Source organism: Paramacrobiotus metropolitanus, unplaced genomic scaffold, assembly GCF_019649055.1.
Source record: "Paramacrobiotus metropolitanus isolate TYO unplaced genomic scaffold, Prichtersi_v1.0 Parri_scaffold0000112, whole genome shotgun sequence".
Lineage (NCBI taxonomy): Eukaryota > Metazoa > Tardigrada > Eutardigrada > Parachela > Macrobiotidae > Paramacrobiotus > Paramacrobiotus metropolitanus.
This window is the reverse complement of record NW_026570332.1, coordinates 341,553-363,195: the sequence shown is the minus strand read 5'-3', so window position 1 is coordinate 363,195 and position 21,643 is coordinate 341,553. Positions and strand designations below refer to the sequence as shown.

The 21,643-nt window shown below is 40.1% G+C and overlaps 4 protein-coding genes across 6 annotated transcripts; all 4 read left to right on the top strand.

Annotated features, from left to right (window-relative positions):
* Positions 1-169: 169 nt before the first annotated feature.
* Positions 170-6,507, top strand: LOC129597936 (E3 ubiquitin-protein ligase RNF19B-like). 2 transcript variants are annotated; one of them, XM_055495638.1, is made up of 8 exons: positions 170-1,404; positions 2,624-2,923; positions 3,386-3,546; positions 3,763-4,146; positions 4,404-4,675; positions 4,932-5,571; positions 5,756-5,938; positions 6,064-6,507. In XM_055495638.1, the coding sequence occupies exons 1-8, from the start codon at positions 895-897 to the stop codon at positions 6,149-6,151; spliced, it is 2,538 nt and encodes an 845-aa protein (XP_055351613.1). In that variant the 5' UTR covers positions 170-894; the 3' UTR covers positions 6,152-6,507. The 2 variants fall into 2 exon arrangements, with proteins under 2 accessions (XP_055351613.1, XP_055351614.1); XM_055495639.1 differs by having other exon boundaries at positions 5,756-5,986.
* Positions 6,508-8,252: 1,745 nt separating this feature from the next.
* Positions 8,253-14,344, top strand: LOC129597959 (calbindin-32-like). 2 transcript variants are annotated; one of them, XM_055495671.1, is made up of 11 exons: positions 8,253-8,821; positions 10,021-10,097; positions 12,258-12,350; positions 12,424-12,510; positions 12,592-12,648; positions 12,901-12,984; positions 13,081-13,136; positions 13,216-13,261; positions 13,351-13,410; positions 13,668-13,866; positions 14,016-14,344. In XM_055495671.1, the coding sequence occupies exons 1-11, from the start codon at positions 8,701-8,703 to the stop codon at positions 14,051-14,053; spliced, it is 918 nt and encodes a 305-aa protein (XP_055351646.1). In that variant the 5' UTR covers positions 8,253-8,700; the 3' UTR covers positions 14,054-14,344. The 2 variants fall into 2 exon arrangements, with proteins under 2 accessions (XP_055351646.1, XP_055351645.1); XM_055495670.1 differs by having other exon boundaries at positions 13,994-14,344.
* A 1,132-nt stretch (positions 14,345-15,476) lies between these two features.
* Positions 15,477-18,540, top strand: LOC129597966 (prostatic acid phosphatase-like). The gene is made up of 9 exons (XM_055495681.1): positions 15,477-15,655; positions 16,033-16,183; positions 16,261-16,292; positions 16,403-16,651; positions 16,731-16,900; positions 17,020-17,167; positions 17,377-17,472; positions 17,602-17,660; positions 18,095-18,540. Exons 1-9 carry the CDS (start codon positions 15,551-15,553, stop codon positions 18,288-18,290), a joined length of 1,206 nt encoding a protein of 401 aa, XP_055351656.1. The 5' UTR covers positions 15,477-15,550; the 3' UTR covers positions 18,291-18,540.
* A 490-nt stretch (positions 18,541-19,030) lies between these two features.
* LOC129597960 (prostatic acid phosphatase-like) lies at positions 19,031-21,576 on the top strand. Its single transcript, XM_055495672.1, has 9 exons — positions 19,031-19,199; positions 19,277-19,419; positions 19,549-19,588; positions 19,664-19,918; positions 20,344-20,513; positions 20,596-20,746; positions 20,870-20,959; positions 21,056-21,114; positions 21,228-21,576. Exons 1-9 carry the CDS (start codon positions 19,092-19,094, stop codon positions 21,478-21,480), a joined length of 1,269 nt encoding a protein of 422 aa, XP_055351647.1. The 5' UTR covers positions 19,031-19,091; the 3' UTR covers positions 21,481-21,576.
* The last annotated feature ends 67 nt before the right edge of the window (positions 21,577-21,643 follow it).

Here is a 21,643-nt window from a genome sequence, read left to right as displayed (position 1 = left end):
ATTTGTTGGAAAGCGTATTGTGATGTGTTGTGCTCGTACCGCATGTCGTATGTGTTTCTCCATACAGTTATCTACAGATATCACGAGTCCGCGATCCTGTTTCCGTAAAGGATAAAAAAAACAATGTACAGTACATAGCTTTCATCGCGTTAGTTCGACATGTTTGAAAGCTCTTAGCAGCTCTCAGTCGTAAGTTTAGATCTCTTAAGGTGCAGTGTGTCAGGCCAAAGAAAGGAAGCAGTTGCAGTTATACTCAAATTTGTTAGCTTGTTTGTTTTGTTTTGTTAGCTCCAGAAGTTAAAACAAAAAAATTAGAATCCAGTACAGTGTTGACCACGAGATAACATTCGGCTTTGCTCTAACCCGGAATTTCCGGTTTCCCGTTTGTGTGACAGCAGCGCCATCTGCAACTTCTTTCCGACCTCGTGTTGTGCAATCAGCGTAGGGAAATCGAAGATCATGATTTGCGAAGTTCTTCAATCTTCCCTCATAATAAGTAATTTAGCCTGGAGTATCCTTATTTGAGTATTCTTTGTTTTTGATAACTTCAAAATGGAAATTTAACGGGAATATTGTCTTGAGTGAATAATTGCGTTTGTCTGATGGGAACTTTGTTAACTTCAATCGACGTGGATATGCCAGTGAATATTTAATCGCTTCTTCGTAATCGACAGTATCAGAAATGTGATCGAACATTTGTCATAAGTCGCGCGTTCTGATGCATTCGCTTATTGGATGAGTGTTTGGACGGCTAGATTAATTTCGGTACTCGTGTTTGCTGTTACTTATCCCTAATTGTCTTTCTCTCACCATTCTTACATTTTTTAACGTAATATGAATGGTGTTTGATCTCGGCGGTTGGATCTTTGGTTTCTGCTCTCGCTTGATCTGACCATGAATAAACGTCAAACGCGTCCCTCGAGCAGCGCCAGTGCCAGCAGCTGTAGTAAGAAATCCCTCACCGATTCCAGCCACACGTTCCTGCAGGGGAATTCAATTTTAAGTACGGATAATACATCAATGTACAATGGGAGCATCTCCAATGGTTCCATTGGGCAGCGCGGATTATCCACTAATAACGAAAATCTGGCCCTGTCACGCGGCAGCGCCAAACATGAATCGGGCAGCATCAGCAGAATTCTACCGTCACAGTCGGAGAACAATATCCGTAAATCCAATCCGAGTTTACAATCATCCAGTACCAAGGAACGGCGGAATCGCGATCGTCTATCACTGCGAAATTTCATCTCGCGAACGTTATTTCCCGTGAATGATGGGGATGGCAGTAGTTCGACGAAGGCTAAGAAGACCAACACTGCCTCATCCACGGAGAAGGAAACGCGGAAGGGACGAGATAGGAAATCTTCAACTGCTTCTTCGAGATCTTCTCCCAACGCTCTCCAGGTAAACTAAAGATTGTGTCAGTGAGATCTCACATCTTATGGAAACCACAGAAGATAAACGTGGAGACTCGACACTCGAGTCGTGTGCGTTGCCTTTAAGATGTTTTTGCTTAGTCCCAGATGGTTTTTCTAGAGATACAATTACATGATAGGCTGATATCTTACTTTAAACTATTTACATTTTTCTGGACACGAAGTATTGTGAATCTTTTATGTTGGCAGATACATTACTCATGAAAACAGGTTTTCTTATGACCGTGTTACGGTTTGCTTTCAGAATTTTTTGCAGCGTAGTCGCCAATTTTTTTAATTAAAAATACGTTTTTAGCTAAAGCTTCGAAGTTAATTTGATATGGGGCTGTACTAGTATGGTGGAAAAGATGGAGTCGTCTGAATTCTTCCGAAAGGATTTTTGTAAAAATTAAGAAAATAACTACGTTGTATTTTTTGAATAATAATGTGTGGGTTGGTAATTTGGTACAGAAGTAGTGATTTTGTGAGTTCCAGAATTGTGTAGACCCCAGAGGTACAAAATTTTAGAAGACCAAACCGTGAGCTAGTTGAGTTAGGGAGAAGTACAAATGCCTATGCAGAGTCTTACAATTCTTAATGGTTTTCTATTATGCTGTTGTATATTGGCTGTATTGACAGATTGTAGTGCTAACATGGTGTTATGCCAATGGCATTGAAAGAACTCCAGCATGGCTGGTGCAGTTGTCACTTCCGTTGCGCGCGCATTGTGAAAACTTAATGAGATTATTGATCATTTTCCAGTATATGGTCATAATTGTATTGATTGCTATTACTGTGTTTGAAGTTGGTATAAAAAAGCAGGAATCTGTGGTTTACAAAATTAGTACGAAGAGCTTTAACCCATATCTTTTTTGTGATTATTAACAATAAGAAGTACTAATACTTGTGAATCTGCATGAATTTAAATGATAAACCTTAGCCGCTGCAGTGCGACCCTGACGTCGTATCGTGAAGCATGCATTTCGAAGGAATGCTACTGACTTGCGAGGTGTGTTTGCATATCTGTGAGACGGCAACTTATGACGATGTGTCGTATCGTTAAAGCGCACTGAATAATGATTATCGATTCGATAATAATGGATTTAAAATTCCAACTGATTTCCCTCTGGCCAGTCTCACGATATATAGGCGCGCACGTGATGTGGTCAAATTGTCAATTAATGTGTGCTGTGTTTTGACTGCCACAGGTTCTGCCAACACCGACCAGCAGTGTCTTCTCATCGACGATCCCTGAAAATTTCGCCGCGGCCAGCCTGATTGGACTGCCTGATAACGCAAGGTCGTCGTCAGCAGTGGAACGGCAGCATTCATCTACTAATGCCACTGTTGAAGATGCACAGATGCAACATCAAAAACAGTGCTCTGTGTGCTATGGATTATTCCCTACCTCGGCCTTTCCGGTCTTGGATAAAAATATGAAATGCAAGCACAGCGCTTGCTTGCAATGTTATCGATTGTATCTGACCGTGCAGATTACCGAGAGTCGTGTAAGTCGTGAGATGGCATACGTTACCTTTTGTTGGTACTGGTATTAATGTGCTGCAGGCGGACACTGTTGGGTGGTGCGTAAATAATAATCTGGGGTTGTTTGTTGTGATAACTGATACGTTTTGAAACCGGAAGAGAGTACGAAGGGAGACCACGGCGTTTTTTAATACCCGCTTTCATTAATGATTTTTAAACTCAAACATGCCGATTTCAGGACTAATTGAGTGTTGTGTAAAGCGTAAAGCTTCTCTGCATTGAACGTATTTTAACCGTGTTACAGTCTGCTTTATTTATTGTGCGACATTAATCCTCTTGTACTGGCGGATTTTGCAGACAAAAGCAAATTGAAAGACCTTATTTCCTTTAGAAGACTTTTTTTCAGTATTGGTTTAATTGAATCATGTGGGTATCTGATCGGTAATAGGCTCCATAAATCAGTGATTGTTCTTTTGTTTGCATAGATCGATGTTACTTGTCCGGAATGTGATGTCATGCTGCACCCCAACGATATCCAGGCAATCCTGGATGATCCTGTATTGCTCAGCAAATATGAACAGTTTATGATACGACGCGTATTGGCATCCGAAGTGGATACTCGGTGGTGCCCTGCTCCAGATTGCGGGTAGGTCAATACTACTGTTATCGTTTTGCACTTCCACTGCTGTATAAGAAACCGCTGCATAAAAAAGGCAGGTTTGCAAAAAAAATCTGAAAAAGTACTTACTGTAAAAGAGAACGGGCTAGATGGCAGAGAGTAAAAGTTTTACTGCTGTACTACTTACTTCTGTGCATCGTTACGGATTTCCAGACGTGCATTTAATTATTTTTCCTGTTGAAGATACGCTGTGATAGCCGCCGGATGTGCCGAGTGCCCTCGACTAGTGTGTGAGCGCGAGGAATGTGGGACGGCCTTTTGCTACCATTGTGCCGGCGTGTGGCATCCGGTCTCCACATGTGATGAAGCGCGTGCGCAACGTTTCGGTCTGAACATGGCCGCCGTGGGGGCGGCCAGTGCAGCCGGGGTCACCTTTCGACGCACAACCAATGCCTTGTTTTCCGCGGCTCCTTCGTCATTGTTAGGGAAGATTAAACCGTGTCCACGGTGTAAAGCCCTCATTGCCAAAATGGACGATGGGTCGTGTAACCATATGACCTGCACCATTTGCGGCGCAGACTTCTGCTGGTTGTGCATGAAGGAGATATCCGATTTGCACTTTCTCTCGTAAGGGACAGATAATTATTAGGAACAATTCCGTAATACTAGTGAAATTAATAATTTTATTTCCAAAAACGCGATAACAATATCAAGAATCAGTTTCGGTTGAAGAAAACAACATTTTCAACCGTTTCAGTACTAGTTGCCGGTGTTATATAAATAAATGGCTGTTTTGTAATTGGATATCGTTTTTATCTCGTAATTATGGGCGCAAAAACGTCTTATTTGTTTGTAATGGAAATTAACGCGATTATGTGTTACAGGCCAACGGGATGCACATTCTGGGGCAAGAAGCCATGGAGTCGGAAGAAGAAACTCATATGTCAGTTGGGAACATTGATTGGCGCTCCGGTGGGAATAGCACTGGTGGCGGGTGTAGCCATTCCATCCATGATCATTGGGATTCCCATTTGGGTTGGGCGAAAAATTCATCGGAAGATGACGTTGAGCAAGCGGTACAAGCGTAATTTGGCCATCGCCAGTGGAGTTACGGGAGCGGTTCTGCTTTCCCCAGCTGTGGCTGCATTAGTTGTTGGTATGACTTCCAAATGTTAACTTTCGCGAGAACGCAGATAATAGATACTTCTGTTTGTTCGAAAATACGGTGTTTAATGCAAGTTCATGGTTAAAATTATAGTTATGTAATACAGTGCAGTTATTTTGTTGTCACGTTGGTTTTTTCGTGTTATTTATTGGTCTCATACATGGAAGGCTTCATATATTTCCCTAATTCTTGCACTGCACATTACATATTGCAGAGCCTGAATTGAATCACCGACGTTGTTTTGCAGGGTTTGGTGTGCCTCTGATGCTAGCATACGTTTACGGAGTTGTTCCCTTTTCCTTATGCCGGAACGGTGGGACGTGTCGGTTTGCCTCGAACTCCGGAAATTCCATTGCCAATTCGACCTCCAATCTATCATCGGAGAATGCCGTAACAAACCACGCTGAGGATGAACTATCTGGTGGTCTCCATTTACGCAACTCCAGCCTGGCTGATACTGGCTCGCTGGACATTATCACCCAACAACTGCACGGCAGCAAGAGCCCCGATGAACATCTGATGCTGCGTATGATGATGGTGTTGGACGAAAACGATGTGGTATTTGTCAACCACACCGGGGACGGTTTGACCGATTCCAAAAGTGTCAGCGGAACGTCTGCGCGTATTCGACACCGCGCGGAAATCAATCATAACCAGCAGGTGGATCATGCCAATGCGTCCATTGGAGAGTTCTCCATGGATTCCTGTGATGTTCATAGCCGGAGGAATTTGGTACTGTTGGATCCGTCCGGTCACTCAATAGCCGATGTAGATAGTGGGACGGGAGTGCCAGTGGGAACTGAGAGCGGTATCGGGCGGATTCGGCTCAATACCGAGGGCAAACCTAGTTTTGATAGCGCTTCTGCCTTAGCCTTGCATCTTTCCGCGTAAGTCAGCATAAGCGGAAAGTAAAAATTTTACCACTGCCTTTCGAAATTAAGTTTCAAGTTAACGGTGAAATTTGAACCGGTAGACTATTTTGTAGTGTTTTTTGTGTTAAGTTTTGAAAATGCTTTAGTTGATTTTCATTTGATGCGCTGCAGAGTAATTCCATCTTGTGTATTGTCATAGGCGCCGACAAAGTGCCAGCAGCGATTCAGTGAACTATAGCATGGGTGATCGTGTCACTTTGGAAACATTGTCAACCGATCTGGAATATCTGACCACAGCCTATGGCAAGGACACTGCAGAACACACTGTCGAGCAAGATAACGCCAGCACAAAAGCGTTAGCGGGATCCATTATTGGGCACAGGTGAATATCTTTTTCTTGTCTATGGGAGCGAATTATATAACTTGAAAGGTGAGGGACTTCTTTGAGCCAGCAAGCAACATAATAATCGTGTGTGAAACGATTTGTACCATCTGAATCATCTGCAGGGGTCATGTCCAGATGGAGACGACTGGGGAGAAAAGTCCTCAACAGTGTTCATTGAACCACGTGGATCAAGGAATAGTGAAGCCATGAGTGACACGCACACGGTGATCCGACTGCATCCAACGAATATGGACAAAAAACGGAGTTATTCCGTTAGTCATACATCGCCGTGTGGGTTTATGGGTTACATTTTTGAAATGCCCATTTCTTTTTTAATTGTTTGTGGATAATAAGCATGTATATGATCGTAGATTATGTTTTAGCAGAGAGTTTTATGTACTTAGAATAGTGATTTAATCTGTAGCGAAGTGATTTGCTTGTATAAAGGGTTCTGATTTTATGTTTGTGGTTTTAGTTGTTCGTGTTCATCTAATGATAAATTTTGCATTATTATGCGGATATGGGATATGACTGTGTCACTTGGTGCGATTAAACGCAGTTTATGGGTTTCATTCGACCGGAATGTTCGTTATCGAGGTTTGAAAGTTGAACTTGTTTTTATGCCTTCTCGTTAGATCCATGGACTGGGTGTTTTGGTGTTTATTACAAGTTTTCTTTGGTTCATTTTTAAGTAACGCTTTTGGAGTAATTATTTGTATGTGTCATGTGTGCTTTTCGGCTGTCTAGACGTCCACCATTAATTTGTCGCAATGATCGTATCAAGGTTATCATGGTCAAGCTCTCTTGCATGATTAACTTAGGTTAGAGATGTACGTACCGTTCTCTGGAATAACTGAAATGCCGCAGGTAGAATTTATGCGAGCCTAATTTAATTATAGAGACACATCTGCCGCTATATGCATAGCTGCATATACTCGTGCATACAGATATGCATCCAGCAGTTCAACAACATCCGGCCTCATCCCCGAATGTTCACACAGTGCTTACTGTAGGATGTACTCTATTTGCCCTATTAAATTTTGCCAACTGGTTTCACAAACTCTTAAGTAGCGATTGGGTTCTACCTGATGTAAACCCAGCTTGCAGCACCTAGCTGCTTACTTGTACATCCATGTAAAACCGCATTCAGCGATGCTATGAGTTTCCACGTGTATTTCATCAACGCAGCTGCCTGTTGTTTTCCGAAGTATTGAGTACAAAAATCAAATGTTAATAACATATCAGATGACAGCAATATGCAAACCTTCGTTGCACGAAGGGCACGTTCTCCGTTCAGGAAGAACTTTTCCATAAAACAGACGTAACTGTTTCGTTCCTTTTCGCAGAAATTAATACTACTGTCAGGTTAACGTTGATGTAAAATTTTTTACGCGCAGTGCACGTGGGGAAATGATATCATAAGGCCATAAGCTTAAGATTATTACACTTTAATGTTAATAAGATTTCCTATACGATCTTTACTGGAATAACCACTGTCGATATTGAGAAATGACCGCAGTTTCATTAATGTTGGAATTATTTTTTAGACGTAAATAGCGTTATCTTCTACAGTTACAACTGGCGACGAATGGGATGATGTGATACAGTAACTATTTGCTTGTGCCGCGAGGCCGGTTGTAAACGATCGAATTAATCCTGGCTGGTTTACGGTTTCGATGTCTTCATCATGTAAACGATCTGCTGCCCATTGTCCACAGACTTAAAGCTACATCACCTAAATCTCCCAGGATTTGTGTAAAGATAAAGAAATGATAATACTGGCAGAACTTGTACTGCCTATAATATTTATCTGCAGTTTATGTATGGAAAAAGAAAAGCTTCTGGCAATAATTAAATAAAAGGCAAGTGCAGTAGAAAGCATTGACTACAAAGTCAACAGTTGACGTCAGGATATTTCACTTTGCTTACGCAACAAAGTGTAACGCTACCATTCATACGTCGAGGCGTAAATTCATTATTATGACGTGATATTAAGGCGGATTATCCTCAGTGGTGTTTAGCCGCAGTTGTCGGAGGGGGAACTGTATATATCGCGGCAAAATACAAATAATTCCACCGTATGCCCGGTGTCGCATCAGCAGCAGGCAACGACACGGGATGACATGAAAAGTTTAACGTTGGGTACATTCTCTTTCCGCGCGCTTATAATACTCCAGACCATAAGGACTCAACATGGGTAAACGATCAATAACTCACAGAGGATCAAATACCCAGCGAGCCTTTATATCTCACACATTTATATAGCCCGCCATCGCGCGCTCTTCCCTGTGTTTCCTCCGTCAGCGCCGGCGATATCATCCCAGCATTAACCGTTGCATTTTAAGCCGGTTGTCAGGCCATTACGGCTATGTGGTCCTTTCCGGACGGTTCACTTTATTGTTCACATTTGGGGGATCGCGTACATACTTATACACAACCGCGTACACGTTGAGCTATACAGTATAGTTTTTGTCTTGCACTCCAGAGCACCGCATGCCGTGGATAGCACTCGTAGAATATTGGCTGTATTGGTAATGTTGATGTTCTCTTTGTAAATTGCACATTTGCCTTTTTTACCACCGGGTAACCTGTGGATTGCGGCGATAGAGTGACGGCGTGTGTTGGCTATTCTTAGCCGACTGTTGTTGTTGTTGCCCAACGTGGTTGTTGTGTGATATATATACGATCCGGGATACGGAAGGAGTCGGTCAAAAGAGGAGTCGTGTGTGTCGTTTATATCGAGAGCTACTCCAACCACCATGTCAAGCAGCCGACCAACACAGAATTACCTCGAGCAGTTACTGGGACAAGCTGATGGTACTTTCAAAGCTCTAACGGCCTCTCAGTTTATTACGGCATGGAATAACTATGACCGAGATGGTACGTACATCGCGTGCTGTAACGATAACATAATGCATTTTTGATTGCAGTTAATAATTGCTCAATAGCCATTACGTGATTACCTACTTAATTTCCCGTAACTAAGTCCCCTGTTTAAAGACGAGAATGTAGACCTTTGTGTAGGGAGATTGGTTGTTGCTCCAAAAAATTAATATAGTGCAAATATTCGACCACCAGTATGTCGTTGAATGCTGACTACGATTAGTAAAGATCGATGAGTTTCAGTGATTAGCATAGGATTTTGCAACAAAAATAATGAATATGCACACGTTTACTGTGTTTTGCAATATGAAAGTGAGGAAGTAAAATTAGCGTGCTGTTTTTGTGAATTTTCTTCCGGACGGCAAAAAATAAGTTTATCGGCATCGTGAAAGGGCTGTGTATGAGCTTTACGCACACATTAGCGTCATAATCCAATTTTTTAAGGATTGGCTTTGACCGTTACGAGTGCATAAGTAACGCGCATAATTTGTATGCATGGCTGCGATCGATGCCGGTCGCCTCTAAATTTGGCGGCATTGTGAATAGAGGTGCATTATAAGCCGAGGAAAAATCAAATCCATCGTAGTGATCTAGTGAGTGGCACCGTCGATAATCAATGAGCAGCTCATTAGACTTTTTACATGAGAGATACATACGAGTTTATATTTAGGGCTACCTCTATAGTAAAAACCACGACAGTTATTCAACAAAAGACGATTCGGCAATACGCTGCGATAATTTGGTTAAAATTTTTAAAACATTATGTTTATTTATTTGTTTATCCAAATTTTGATGTTTCTAAATGAAACAATTGGCACGGTCCACACTGTCAGTTCCAGATTCAATCGAAGAAAAATAGAGATAAAATGCTACAGCGGTGACCTTATTCTTCCCACTGTCTGATTAATACTAACGAAGTTAGATCCATTTTGCGCCGAAGAAAGACCGCATCGATGGTAAATATACAGCGTTATCCCTAACAATAAAAAAGTATGGTTGGCCACATTGTAGTGATGACTAGATCGATGTTGTACAGTGATAAACTTTGGAGTATGGACACATGAAAATATGTTAGACAAACGGGAGGAAAATATGATCGATTGGACACGGGTTATGCATCGTATTTATGATTGCGACCGGCAGTAAATTTGCTTCTAAATAAACGCTAAGTGCAGCTACATGGTATTCTCTAACAGGAAACGGCTTCATCGAGGGGAAGGAACTGGAGAAATTCCTTAAGGACTTCATCCTAGCGGAACACGGGGCGCAAGGGGTGAGTACGTTGTACTGGTCAGAATGGTGCGACTGAAAAGGAAAAATGCGTTTAACACGCGGGATGCGACAACGGCATTGCTGGATGCACTTGAATAATCAATTGCACCATCATAGTTTTGACTGAGACCTCCTGTCTTTCCATGCACTGTCGCGCACAGCAGGCGTGAGCGGGTCCACGTTTGGTCCAGATTAATTGTGATTGTAATGCATCAAAATGTGCTTTGAATCTTTGCAAATAGTAGAAAATACCGCTTGTCGGCAACAGTATAACCCAAAGCCGGCTTTCTGGAAAGTATTTTTGCCTTCGAAATAATAGGAATCTATATGTTTATTAAAGCCGGCGAAACATCATTAAGCCAGAATTTGTCCACTATGTATATAAAACAGCTGGAAAAAACTTGAGGAATTTTATTACGTCTTAAATTTTATGATAGATTTTTGGGATATGCACTACAGGGCATTTATTAGCCACGACAACAGAGTTCCGTATATGCTTGAGAATGTTTGTGCAAAGTACGTATATGAAAATACAATAAGGTGCATTTAACTATTGGTACTTTACAAAAATTTGCCTGTATTATCTGGATTTAATAATTATTGTGCAGATATCATACTTATTACTTGCTACGAACAAACGAGATACTTTGTATAATACTTACTATGAACAAACGAGGTGGCGTGTATTGTACACACTGAAACAGCTCATTAAATATTTACCTGCCTTAGCTTACGTTCCATCATGCATATTTTTTACATTCTAAAGTGTAACACTGCCCGCGGTACTATCGCTTTACAGCTGTCACAAATTTGGCCCAACTCAGACAATTTCATGCAATCCATTGTTTCAGACATTCGCTATTCGGGTGTTCTGTTTTATGTTCTGTCAAAAATACGCAGTTTATGTAACCGTCGTCTTGCGCTGCTGCAGTGCGGTTCGACGCTTTATCACCAGAAATCCTCTTTGGAAAATTTTTAATTTGCTTGTTCTCTAATTGTTCCAAATAATTAGCTTGAACATTCACTTGAAAGTGCGCGCTCAGCTGGATCTGTAAGCCGTTTTCCCAAGTGATTCAAAATTGCTGACGGAAAAGACACTGGCTACGCACGCAGTAATGTACGAAAAGCCGGCAGTGTTACAATTCTATCATTGAAACTCATGCACGGCCTCACTTTTTATCGCTTGTATCCCTACGGATCTATTTATTCAAAAAATTTTAATTAAATGTCAGCACCAGTTGGGCTGGAATTTTTATTGGTTATTTGCATCTTAATAGTATCGGACATAACAAAACTGAATTATTCGCCTATCTACGGCTCAGACCTCCTGCATGCTGGAATTTTGCTAACAAAAGCTCGCGCGGCATAACGTACTGAAGTTTCTGTATATAAAAACTGATTATTCACCAAGCATATAATACCAAGTAATAAATTATACAACAATAAAATCCTCCTTGATACATTCATGCACGCCCGGGTGCTCCAAGTGAATATAAAACTCGGTCATGTAATTCTGACGCTTTAGTATAAAATGAGCAGAATTTAGCAAAATTAGTTATGGTTTGGACTTTTTACAGTGGCAAGAGATCGAGTGCGGATTGCACATTATTAACGAGGTGTCTGTTTGTACCTAGCTAGTATTTTGATCGGGCGAAAGCAGTGCTGTTTACTCGATAACAGGGTAATTGGCTATTAACGAGTAACATGGTAATTTGAGTGCCAAATGTCATTATCCGATTATTTTAGAAACATGTTAGAAAAAAGAATACAAGGGTAACTATATATTAGTTCATGTAGCATTTATGCTGATTGAATGGAACAGCTGCTGATGGTTGTGTCCTGAATTTCACTCCATTATTCATTCGCTTTCCAAACAAATTAAAACAATATAAAATTTTAGTTTACTTCAGCGAATAATAAATAATTTATTGTACGAGATCCGGACAACAAGATTTATTTTTCATAGGCTCTTCTGTACAAAAAATGCTCCGGCTTGATCAACGAATGCCACCGAGCGAAAATTTAAACGAAAATGCTTGTAAAAATTGTTGTGAAACCCTATAATCATTTCTAATTTATGTGTATGCGACTATTAGCCACTAGTATAAATAGGCTCATTTTCGTGACATACCATATTTATCGAATTACTCGGTTTCTCTAGAAAACCATAAGTGCCGAAGAACTGCAGGCCTTGAAACAACGCTTTCTCGAGCTGCATGACGCAAATCGTGATGGGAAAATTGACATCAAGGAGGCAAGTGCAGTGTGCCATATTTCAATGTGCTCCTGGTAAAGAAATGTTCATGCGTTTGATGCATTTTCTATAGCTTGCCAAACTGCTGCCCTTGGATGAGAACTTCTTCCTTATTTTTCGCTATAATGTCCCTTTAGAATCCGGAGTGGATTTTATACGGGTGAGTTGTCGCGAAGCATAAACTGAGTTTGCGTACACTGCTAAACATTGAATAAACAGCGAACACCGGCGACTTTGACAGATATGGAAAAGATTTGATAAAGACTTCAGCGGGCAAATTGACGTCACAGAATTAAAGGTCAGCATTACACAAGAATATTGCCTACGCTATAACGTTGTACATAAAAAATCTTATAAAGTATTAACAACTTTATTTTCACATGAAATGTCTGTTTGTGGTACTAAAAAGCCTACTTTTGTAGTTCCGTTTTCATAATCGGTATTGGCAATCTGTTTTTAATATTAATGCTAGCCCGACCTGCTATACTTTTCGTGACAGTTTTCTTTATACGGGTCAATATGGTGCATTATACATTGGGAACCTTTACAGGAATTTTTAAGGCAGCTCATATTTTTGTCCAAACCTCGAGTGGAGATTGATGACGGCACACTGCGCGAATACGCCGATACAATAGTAAGAACAATTTCATTTACTTTTAAGAAAATGCGTGCTGAATTCATTGACATTTGAAACGGTTTTTCGTAGTAAAGTGTAACACTTATCCTACAGATGAAGATTTACGACACAACTAAAACAGGAAAACTGAAGCTCAGTGAAATGTCCAAGTATTTCCTTCTCAATAGAGTTTGCATGCACGTCAGTGTAACACAGCTATAAACTCGAGTTATGCCACTGTAATTGCAGACTTTTGCCGGTCAATGCCACATTCCTCAACGCTGCGATTAAAAAGGTCACTCTCACGTATAGCCTATGTAACGCGCCGACGTCTGTTATTTGTAAGGCAAATATCGCCATCAAGAAAATTGATACTAATTACAGGGAAGTCGACGAAAGCTTTCAGGAGAAGATGTAAAGAAAGTGTTGAAAGTCTATGACAAAGTAAGTTATAAAGTACAATAAGGTTAGATCTCTATATATACATACTGTAGGTATAAAATTATTATGATTAACTGCCTTTAAGCCGGGCAGTGCCCGCACAGTTGCATATAGCTCAGCAGGCGTTATTCCTTTCAAGATTTAAGCTAATATTTCGGTATTAACTGTATTCCAACAAACACGCAAATAATCCAATCCTTCAATAGAAAAAATGTCATAAATATCCAAGACAAAATTTCAAGACCTGAGTTTCTCATTAGGATGGGAGTGGCACAATCGAAGGCGAGGAGTTGACGGGCCTGGTAAAAGACCTGTTAGCTTATTACTGCGTGGAGTACGACATAAATGATTTGGAGGATACGAAGAAAGCCCTTTTAAGTTCCTGTGATTCCAACAGTGATGGAAAAATAAACCTACGGGAGCTCTCCATGATCCTGACAGTGATGGCGGATGAAACAGGTTTGAGCATGCGATAAGCATTAAGCGCCCTTCTCATTATTATATACTCTGTATATTTTCAAACACCATGCATACACCCCTTTTTGATTAACCTGCAAACCTCCCCTGTGTTTATGTTCCTTCACAGAAGTAAAGAACATTCTTTGCAGTAGGAAGGCATCTAAAAGATCCTTATAGTCCTTTATAGTCTTCTTGTATTGTGCGTTGTTATTCTGTCCAGCATGATATTTCATGTCGATTACAACTGACTTGTTGAATATATAGCTAAAATTGTCAATTTTCTTTGTATTGTCTCTGTGCATATTGACATTTTCAGCTGACTATATGTTTATGCAAATGTTGGTATCTGAAGTAATTTTATTAATTAAATAATGTTGTTTTATTTTATGTATCTGTACATTTATGTGGGCCGATGCTGCGCTCTTTATTTTTTAAACGCGACAAATGATGCTAAACAAAAACGCTAAAGAAAACAGTTACGGCGAGTATGTATTGCAGCATCGATCATAAAAGCAGATATATCCCGTCTGTTTGTCTATGCGACTTGTACCAGTCGTTCTAATGGATGATCGACAGACGTAAATGCCTGGACATCGTGTTTGCCCATGCGACAAGACGTTGTAAATGTTTGTTGAAAAACTTATGGTTGAATTTAATGAGAAAACACTTGAGGCAATGATAATAAAACATGTAAATCTTTACGTCCATCTGCTGCATTTCGCCGGCACGCATCGCCAAACAGAAACCCATTAAAAGTTACCATCGATAAAACAACAGCTCCGGCCAATGAATATCTAGCAATACTCGTAGATACTCTGCAGATACACAATTTAATACTTTTAATTTGCATACTTCAGATCTAAATACAAGGATCATCTTCGTGTAGTATTTTGTAATATCACGGGTTGGGATTTTCTTGGAGTTCGATTATATTAACAGTTTAGTATGGGGTAGATTTTGAAAACGCCAGAGCGTTAAATAAAGTTCTTAGTTCTTACAAACATTAAGCAGGGTTTTGCACAAATGGACCTGGTCGACAGAAATTAAACCATAAAACTGTCTATCTGCAAGTGATCGGGATTTCCGGCATTTCTGGTACATTATAATATATTTCTGGTGCATTTCTGGTACAGTACATTATAATATAATGTGCATATATTATCTGTAACCGCTAAAAACAGCCTTGTATACACATGAACCTGCACATACAATATATACAGAAACACATTACAAAGCGGTAAGCTAAAAATTTTGCACGAAGTATTAAAAGTTCAAAACTACAATGAGAGCTTTCTAAACTTTCGCTGTTCACTGCCGTACAAAGAAGTATTTTTGTGCATATGGGAATTCTAGGCCATCGGGTGACTCAATTTAATCACATATCGCTAATAATGCAGTGAATGCCATAAAATGATGGTGAGCCAACGTTGTACAATACTGTAAACATGTGCCTAGATTCCGGTTATTAGTGGTTACTTGGCATAAGTTTAATGATGATGCCCGTTGTCATCTTAATCCAGCGAAACACGGATGGTCCATATGTGGAGCAGTATATAAACGCACAATTTTCACCATTAAGCGTGCCAGTGCAGCCACTTTTTTTGCGCCCAACAGGTGCGCTCTTAGAATTGTAGTTCCGTGTAGGAACAATCAACAAGAATAAGCCGCTCAGACAATAAGCAATATGTATCGCCCTTTTTTGCTAGCTGTGGCCATTGCCGGCTTATTCGTGGTTGCGAGCCATGCCTTGGAGAAAGTGAACACCAATGATCTCCAGTTCTTAATTGTGGTAAGCTCGTAATTAAAAGGTGACGTAATGGAATATTATGCAGGTGTGGCATTGCTATGTAATACAAGCAGATAATGTTGTAGTAATGGGAAACGTTGAGAAACTAAAAACAAAAGGAAAATCACTTCATATTATTTGTTGATGGCAAAATTCATATGACTGTAAACTGTTTTTAAAATTAGATCACTGACAATGAATGGATATTCTATCGATCTAGAGTTTATTTGTATCTGACAGATACAATCAGAACAATAAAAGGTGCGTTCGCGTGACATTAATTCACTACTGCACTACAATATTGTTATTATACGAGTATCTCAAGAGCAACAAGTCATGCACAATGATTGTCATAAAAGCGTTGATTTGCAAATTTTAAGATCTTTCGCCATGGATATCGAGCAACCGCGTATACCTACAAGAACGACCCGTATGGAGAAAAAGTGTGGCCTGGTGGCTTTAGTAGTTTGACAACCGGAGGAACGCTCCAGCATTACAAGCTGGGCAAATACTTGGCTAAGCGATACGACGGTAACTAAACCCGGTAGCGTCCGTATAATTATGATGTAAGCCACCTAATTTCACAAGGGGTATGCATATTCCTTTAGGCTACATCGATAAGGAACGCGCTATTCGCGAGGTAATCTCATATCGGTCCTATATACGGTATATCACATCTCACAATAATTTTTGCAAGAACTGCATAAAAAATTAACGTCTTGAGTGCTTATGTTATGTATATAAACACAGGTTTATACGCAATCCACCAACTATGATCGCACCTTGCAAAGTGCCGCAGCCAATATGGCGGGCTGGTTTCCGCCCACAAAAAACGAAGTCTGGGACAAAACTCCTTTGGCCAAAGCATGGAGACCCTTCCCGGTGCGAATGTCCAGCGATCCTGCATTGCTCGGGGAGACTGACTGTGAGGTCATCGATAAGCGACCGTACAGACCAGATCTGCAAAAGATTTTCGACGCCATTGAGAAAGAACACAAAGTTCGTATTCCGCCATATTATATGACAGACGACGAAAAGGTCACTTAACAATATCTTGCAACTGCTGAATTTCCTACAGGAATTCCTGGACATGGTTCGCAGAAACAGCGGCGAAAGCACTATGACGGTAGCCAAAGGTTTGGAACAAGTGTCAGATGTTCTGCGCTGCCAGAAGTACGCTGGTATAAGGCTGCCAGCCTGGGTCACACCAGATGTATACAACAAGATCCAGTATCTGGACAACCTGCGGTAATATCGAGCAATCAGAAATTTTTTGTTGACTGATTTTAACGGATAGATCTACGCGCAAATGTTGTTGTACAAAGCTGTATTACCCGTGTTTGGGATGAATTTGTATTTATTTGCAGATTCCACATATGGGTGGGTGGCAATGGCGACGTCGAGCGAACGCGAGTTAACGGTGGAAAACTCTTCAAATACTTTATGGATTTGTTCGCAAACAAAACCAAGAATGCAAAAGATTTGCAAAAGCGCAAAGCTTATGTTTTTGCATCGGTAAGCTAGGGTGTTGGCTGCATGTAATGCACTTGTGTGTATCACGATGTAAACTGAATGTTTTTGTCTTATATTATACTAGAAATTTGGCTTGCTTAATATAGGAATCCAAAATAGAAAAACTTTCTGAATATTTCATGGCCAGAATTTATTCAGACCTACATAATTAGATCAAGTTATTTGGGAAATTTTAATTTTACTTTTGACAGCACGATAACTCCGTTGGTGGATTGCTTTCTGTTTTGGATTTATACGACTACGGCCTGACCAATATAGAAAAAAACATGGCGATCCCCTTATATGCGGTACGATCGAAAAACTTGATGGTGACAAGTTGACAACTAACTAGAAAATTATTAATTTTACAATTGAGAATATTGACGGATATAATGTTACTCTTATGAGTCTTATCTATAATTTTGATTATTTTACAGAATACATTGATGTTTGAGCTTTACAAAGATAATACCGTTCGCATCCTTCACAAGAATGAGTAAGTGCAATCTCTTATGTTAACTGCATCATATAATTATACTCGTATTAATCGTAAGCTACACTGACAGTGAATATAGTCATATAGATATAAGTACAAGTACTCATAGTTATACATGCCGGTAGTTTATAGATGATAGATGAACTCAGAAGCGTTTCGTCGAACTTCACGATAAAAATAACCGAAAGTAGTATATTTTTTCGAATACTAAACGCAAGCTACGCCCGGAGGTCAGAATAAGCTGTCTATTTTGGTGCCCCTGTTCTCATTGTAGTTTCAAAAGTTTATAAGAAATTAGTTCTTTAAAAATGTATGCATCGTCCTACATCGTTATAGAATGTACAATATATACATAATTATGTACGCATATAATGCATATATTACGTAAATATATACCCTTCTTTTTAACGCGCTGCATGCGCTCTTTGTCTTAGTACGACAGAAAATAACTTCGAGAACACGGACCCAATCGTTCTGAAGCACGCTAAATGCGATGTGCGCTGTCCTCTTACAAAACTGGTGGAGCTGACCAAAGATTATTTGCCAACAACACAGGAATGGGAGACGGAATGTGAGGACAAATCCCGAAGAAGATTCCCTGTGAAACGCCCAGTGAGGATTCCTCAGTAAATTTTTCACAAATTTCCACATTTACTGTACTAGATTGAACTGTTTTGACGGGCTTGAAATCTTGATGAGACAATTCTAACCCTTTTAGCTTGCGCAGTTTTAATGCTGTTAATTGCAAGATTTGGATGTTGACATAAAAGGAAAAAAGCCGCACATGTAGCCCGTACAATACACGCTTCTGACTTAGAAAACAAGTTTACAATTGCGACCTAGGTACAAGATTACAATGAAATAAACAAAACAGGGCGAAGCAGGCTTTCATTTAAAATCTTTAAGCTACATATGTATAATGATTGCGTCTGTACGAGTATTGAGTTGTACAAAACCCCAAGTCACCTTTACAAAACTCCATGTAATTACTGTACGTACTTTATTTTAACCAGGAAAGTAATAATGTACCCGCGCTAGAGCTACTGCATATTGTTATTTAGGTGGCTATTGCCTATGAATTTCATGAACTGCGTAACTTCAAAATTCATGCTGCAGAAACTAAAGGCACATTCCATAAACAAGTATAGTTTGTAGTTTTGGTATTAAAATCACGATACTAGAATCAATGTATACCAGTGCATGCAATAATTTCTTTCCTGCAAAGCTGCCTTGAACTACATGCATGATCAAAGGTCACCATGTTAACGTAAATTTTAAATCAATTATCTGTTACAGCCATCTGGTTTTTTGGCAAATAAGTAACCATAAGATTGTGTAAACGTATAAAAGCAGACTATACCTTTAAAGTTCGTTTTCAGTTTGTTGCGGATTAAATCGTCGGTACTAAGCGTAGCTGCGCGACATCTGACCATGGCGCGACTTGCGGCCGGCTTACTTGTAGCTGCAATAGCGGTGCTGTTAGTAGGCGAAACCGCTGGGCTAGAAAAAGTTGGAAAAAATTTGAAATTTTTGATTGCGGTAAAACTTGGAACATGTTTTGAATTGTTTGGTAGTACCTAACTTGTAAACTGAAAGCTGCTTATTGCTGCATCCAGATTTTTCGCCATGGATATCGAGCAACCGCATATACATATAAGAACGATCCCCACGGAGAATCGGTTTGGCCATCCGGATTCAGCAGCTTGACCCCTCGCGGCGTTCAGCAGCATTACAAGCTGGGAAGCTACCTTCGTCAGCGGTACTAAACACATATTACAGTTAACAAATAACATCATTCAATCAAAAAATAATTATTCTTATAATTATGGACCAAAATAATTATTATTTTGGTCTATTATGGCCCAATATGTTTGTTTATAATGTGTAGGTACGATGGATACATCAACCCAAAGCGTGCCGTTAAAGAGGTTGAACAGCAGTTTCTACGATATATTTCATAAGGATTAGTCGATCGTTAATTAAGGTTGTCGTTTTTATGCCAGATTTATGTCAGAGCTACCAACTATGACCGCACAATTCAGAGCGCCATGGCCAACATGGCTGGCTGGTTTCCGCCAGCTGCCACCGATGTCTGGGCCAATACCGCATTAGGAAAACTGTGGCGACCTTTCCCGGTGCGACTGGCGGATGACCCCACTTTGCTGGGCGAAACTGACTGCGAACGCATTGATGACAAAGCGTACCGCGGACGGCCGGATCTACAGAAAATTTTCGACACCATTGAGTTTGAACATAAAGTTAGTGCAATTTTATCTCACCATCAGCGCAGGAAATGCGCTGATCACCAACATTTACCCTATCTCAGTTAAATAATTATGTACTGTAGTATATCCACATTATTTTCGTGTGCAGTTCACCATACTCGTGTAATTTAATAGAAACTTGACCTATAGCGTGTACGTCCACATTATTTTCATATAATTTTATTGTTTAGATATTTTATGTAGAAACCACCCTTATTCACATTATCTCGTATAATTTCGAACTCAACGATCGCACCAATTATTGTCCACCAACTCAGCAGCTGTATACCTCATCAAATATACATTGTCGCAAAATATTACTTACGTAAAATTTACTAAACAAATTAACTACGGTGCGTGTGCAGTTCACCATACTCGTGTAATTTAATAGAAACTTGACCTATAGCGTGTTTCTGTAGGAGTTTTTAGATCACGTTCGACGTCAAAGCGGAGAACCTAACATGCGCGTACAGAAAGGCTTGGAAGAAGTGTCTGATGTTCTGCGTTGCCAAAAATACAACGGTGTGAAACTTCCAGAATGGGTTACAGATGAGGTCTACGATAAGATCCAATATCTAGACAACCTTCGGTAAACCTGACTTGCCTTACGCTGTCGCATATAAGCGTGCGACTTCGGTAGCGATAGATTGCATTTCGTATCTGTGGTCCAGATTCCATGTTTGGGTCGGTGGGAATGGAGATGTTCAGCGAGCGCGCGTTAACGCAGGAAAACTTCTACGACACTTTATTACGAGTTTCCGGAATAAAATTAACAATGTCACCAAAGTAATGAAAGAATACAAAGCCTACGCCTACGCATCGGTAAGCTAGAGAATAACCGTTTGAGCCCAAATGAACAGCAGAAGTACGATTGCTACAAACTACGAAGTATGTACTATATATGTACCACCCTGGTAATGTATATGGCTATAATTTGATTTTCAGCATGACAATTCGATCGGAGGTTTGTTATCTTGCTTGGATTTATATGATTATGACCTCAGAAATCCCGTAGCCCATATCCCGCTCTATGCCGTACGTATGAACACTGCCTCATGTTTAAATTCTTCGATTGCACATTGCTGCTTCAATAATATTTTTAAAAAAATACACAATTTGGTTTATTGGTAGAATATGCTGCTTTTTGAGCTCTACAATGACAACACCGTGAGAATTCTTCATAAAAACGAGTAAGTGCTTTGAATTTTAGCGCGCAGTTACATAATCGGATTATACTGGGGCGGCCCAATTTACTCTGTATATACCAAAATATTTTATTCTTTAATATCGGACGTACTTGTAGCACAACTGAAGATGATTTCACCAGCAAAGATCCCATCGTCCTGAAGCATCCAGAATGCGATGTTTACTGCCCACTGGACAAACTTGACCAGCTTACAAGGGAATATCAACCGGACAGCGATGATGTATGGAAAGGAGAATGTGAAAATCATTCCCGGCAAAGGTTTAGGGTGAAGCGACCAATCCACTTTCCGCCGCCTCCACTCAAAACCAAACCCTTCGAGACTCCAAAGGGACCCTATCAACAAGGGTAATTTTTCGTTTTTTATGGATCAACTTTATTAATGAAGCCGCCATATTTGATACTTTTTTTGGATGCAGTTAAATTAAATGTTTCTCGGTGGTTGTGATTCGGAATTACTGCCTGCCATGCAACAGAAACGGCTTTTCGGTAGAAGAAAAACATAAAAAGTCATA

Coding starts and splice junctions, on each gene's coding strand:
- LOC129597936 (XM_055495638.1), top strand. CDS start 895: ATGAATAAACGTCAAACGCGTCCCTCGAGCAGCGCCAGTGCCAGCAGC. Junction 1,405..2,623: donor CTTCTCCCAACGCTCTCCAG/GTAAACTAAAGA, acceptor TGACTGCCACAG/GTTCTGCCAACACCGACCAG. Junction 5,572..5,755: donor TTAGCCTTGCATCTTTCCGC/GTAAGTCAGCAT, acceptor GTATTGTCATAG/GCGCCGACAAAGTGCCAGCA.
- LOC129597959 (XM_055495670.1), top strand. CDS start 8,701: ATGTCAAGCAGCCGACCAACACAGAATTACCTCGAGCAGTTACTGGGA. Junction 8,822..10,020: donor GAATAACTATGACCGAGATG/GTACGTACATCG, acceptor ATTCTCTAACAG/GAAACGGCTTCATCGAGGGG. Junction 13,411..13,667: donor TGTTGAAAGTCTATGACAAA/GTAAGTTATAAA, acceptor GTTTCTCATTAG/GATGGGAGTGGCACAATCGA.
- LOC129597966 (XM_055495681.1), top strand. CDS start 15,551: ATGTATCGCCCTTTTTTGCTAGCTGTGGCCATTGCCGGCTTATTCGTG. Junction 15,656..16,032: donor ATCTCCAGTTCTTAATTGTG/GTAAGCTCGTAA, acceptor GCAAATTTTAAG/ATCTTTCGCCATGGATATCG. Junction 17,661..18,094: donor CGCATCCTTCACAAGAATGA/GTAAGTGCAATC, acceptor TCTTTGTCTTAG/TACGACAGAAAATAACTTCG.
- LOC129597960 (XM_055495672.1), top strand. CDS start 19,092: ATGGCGCGACTTGCGGCCGGCTTACTTGTAGCTGCAATAGCGGTGCTG. Junction 19,200..19,276: donor ATTTGAAATTTTTGATTGCG/GTAAAACTTGGA, acceptor TGCTGCATCCAG/ATTTTTCGCCATGGATATCG. Junction 20,747..20,869: donor AAGCCTACGCCTACGCATCG/GTAAGCTAGAGA, acceptor TTTGATTTTCAG/CATGACAATTCGATCGGAGG.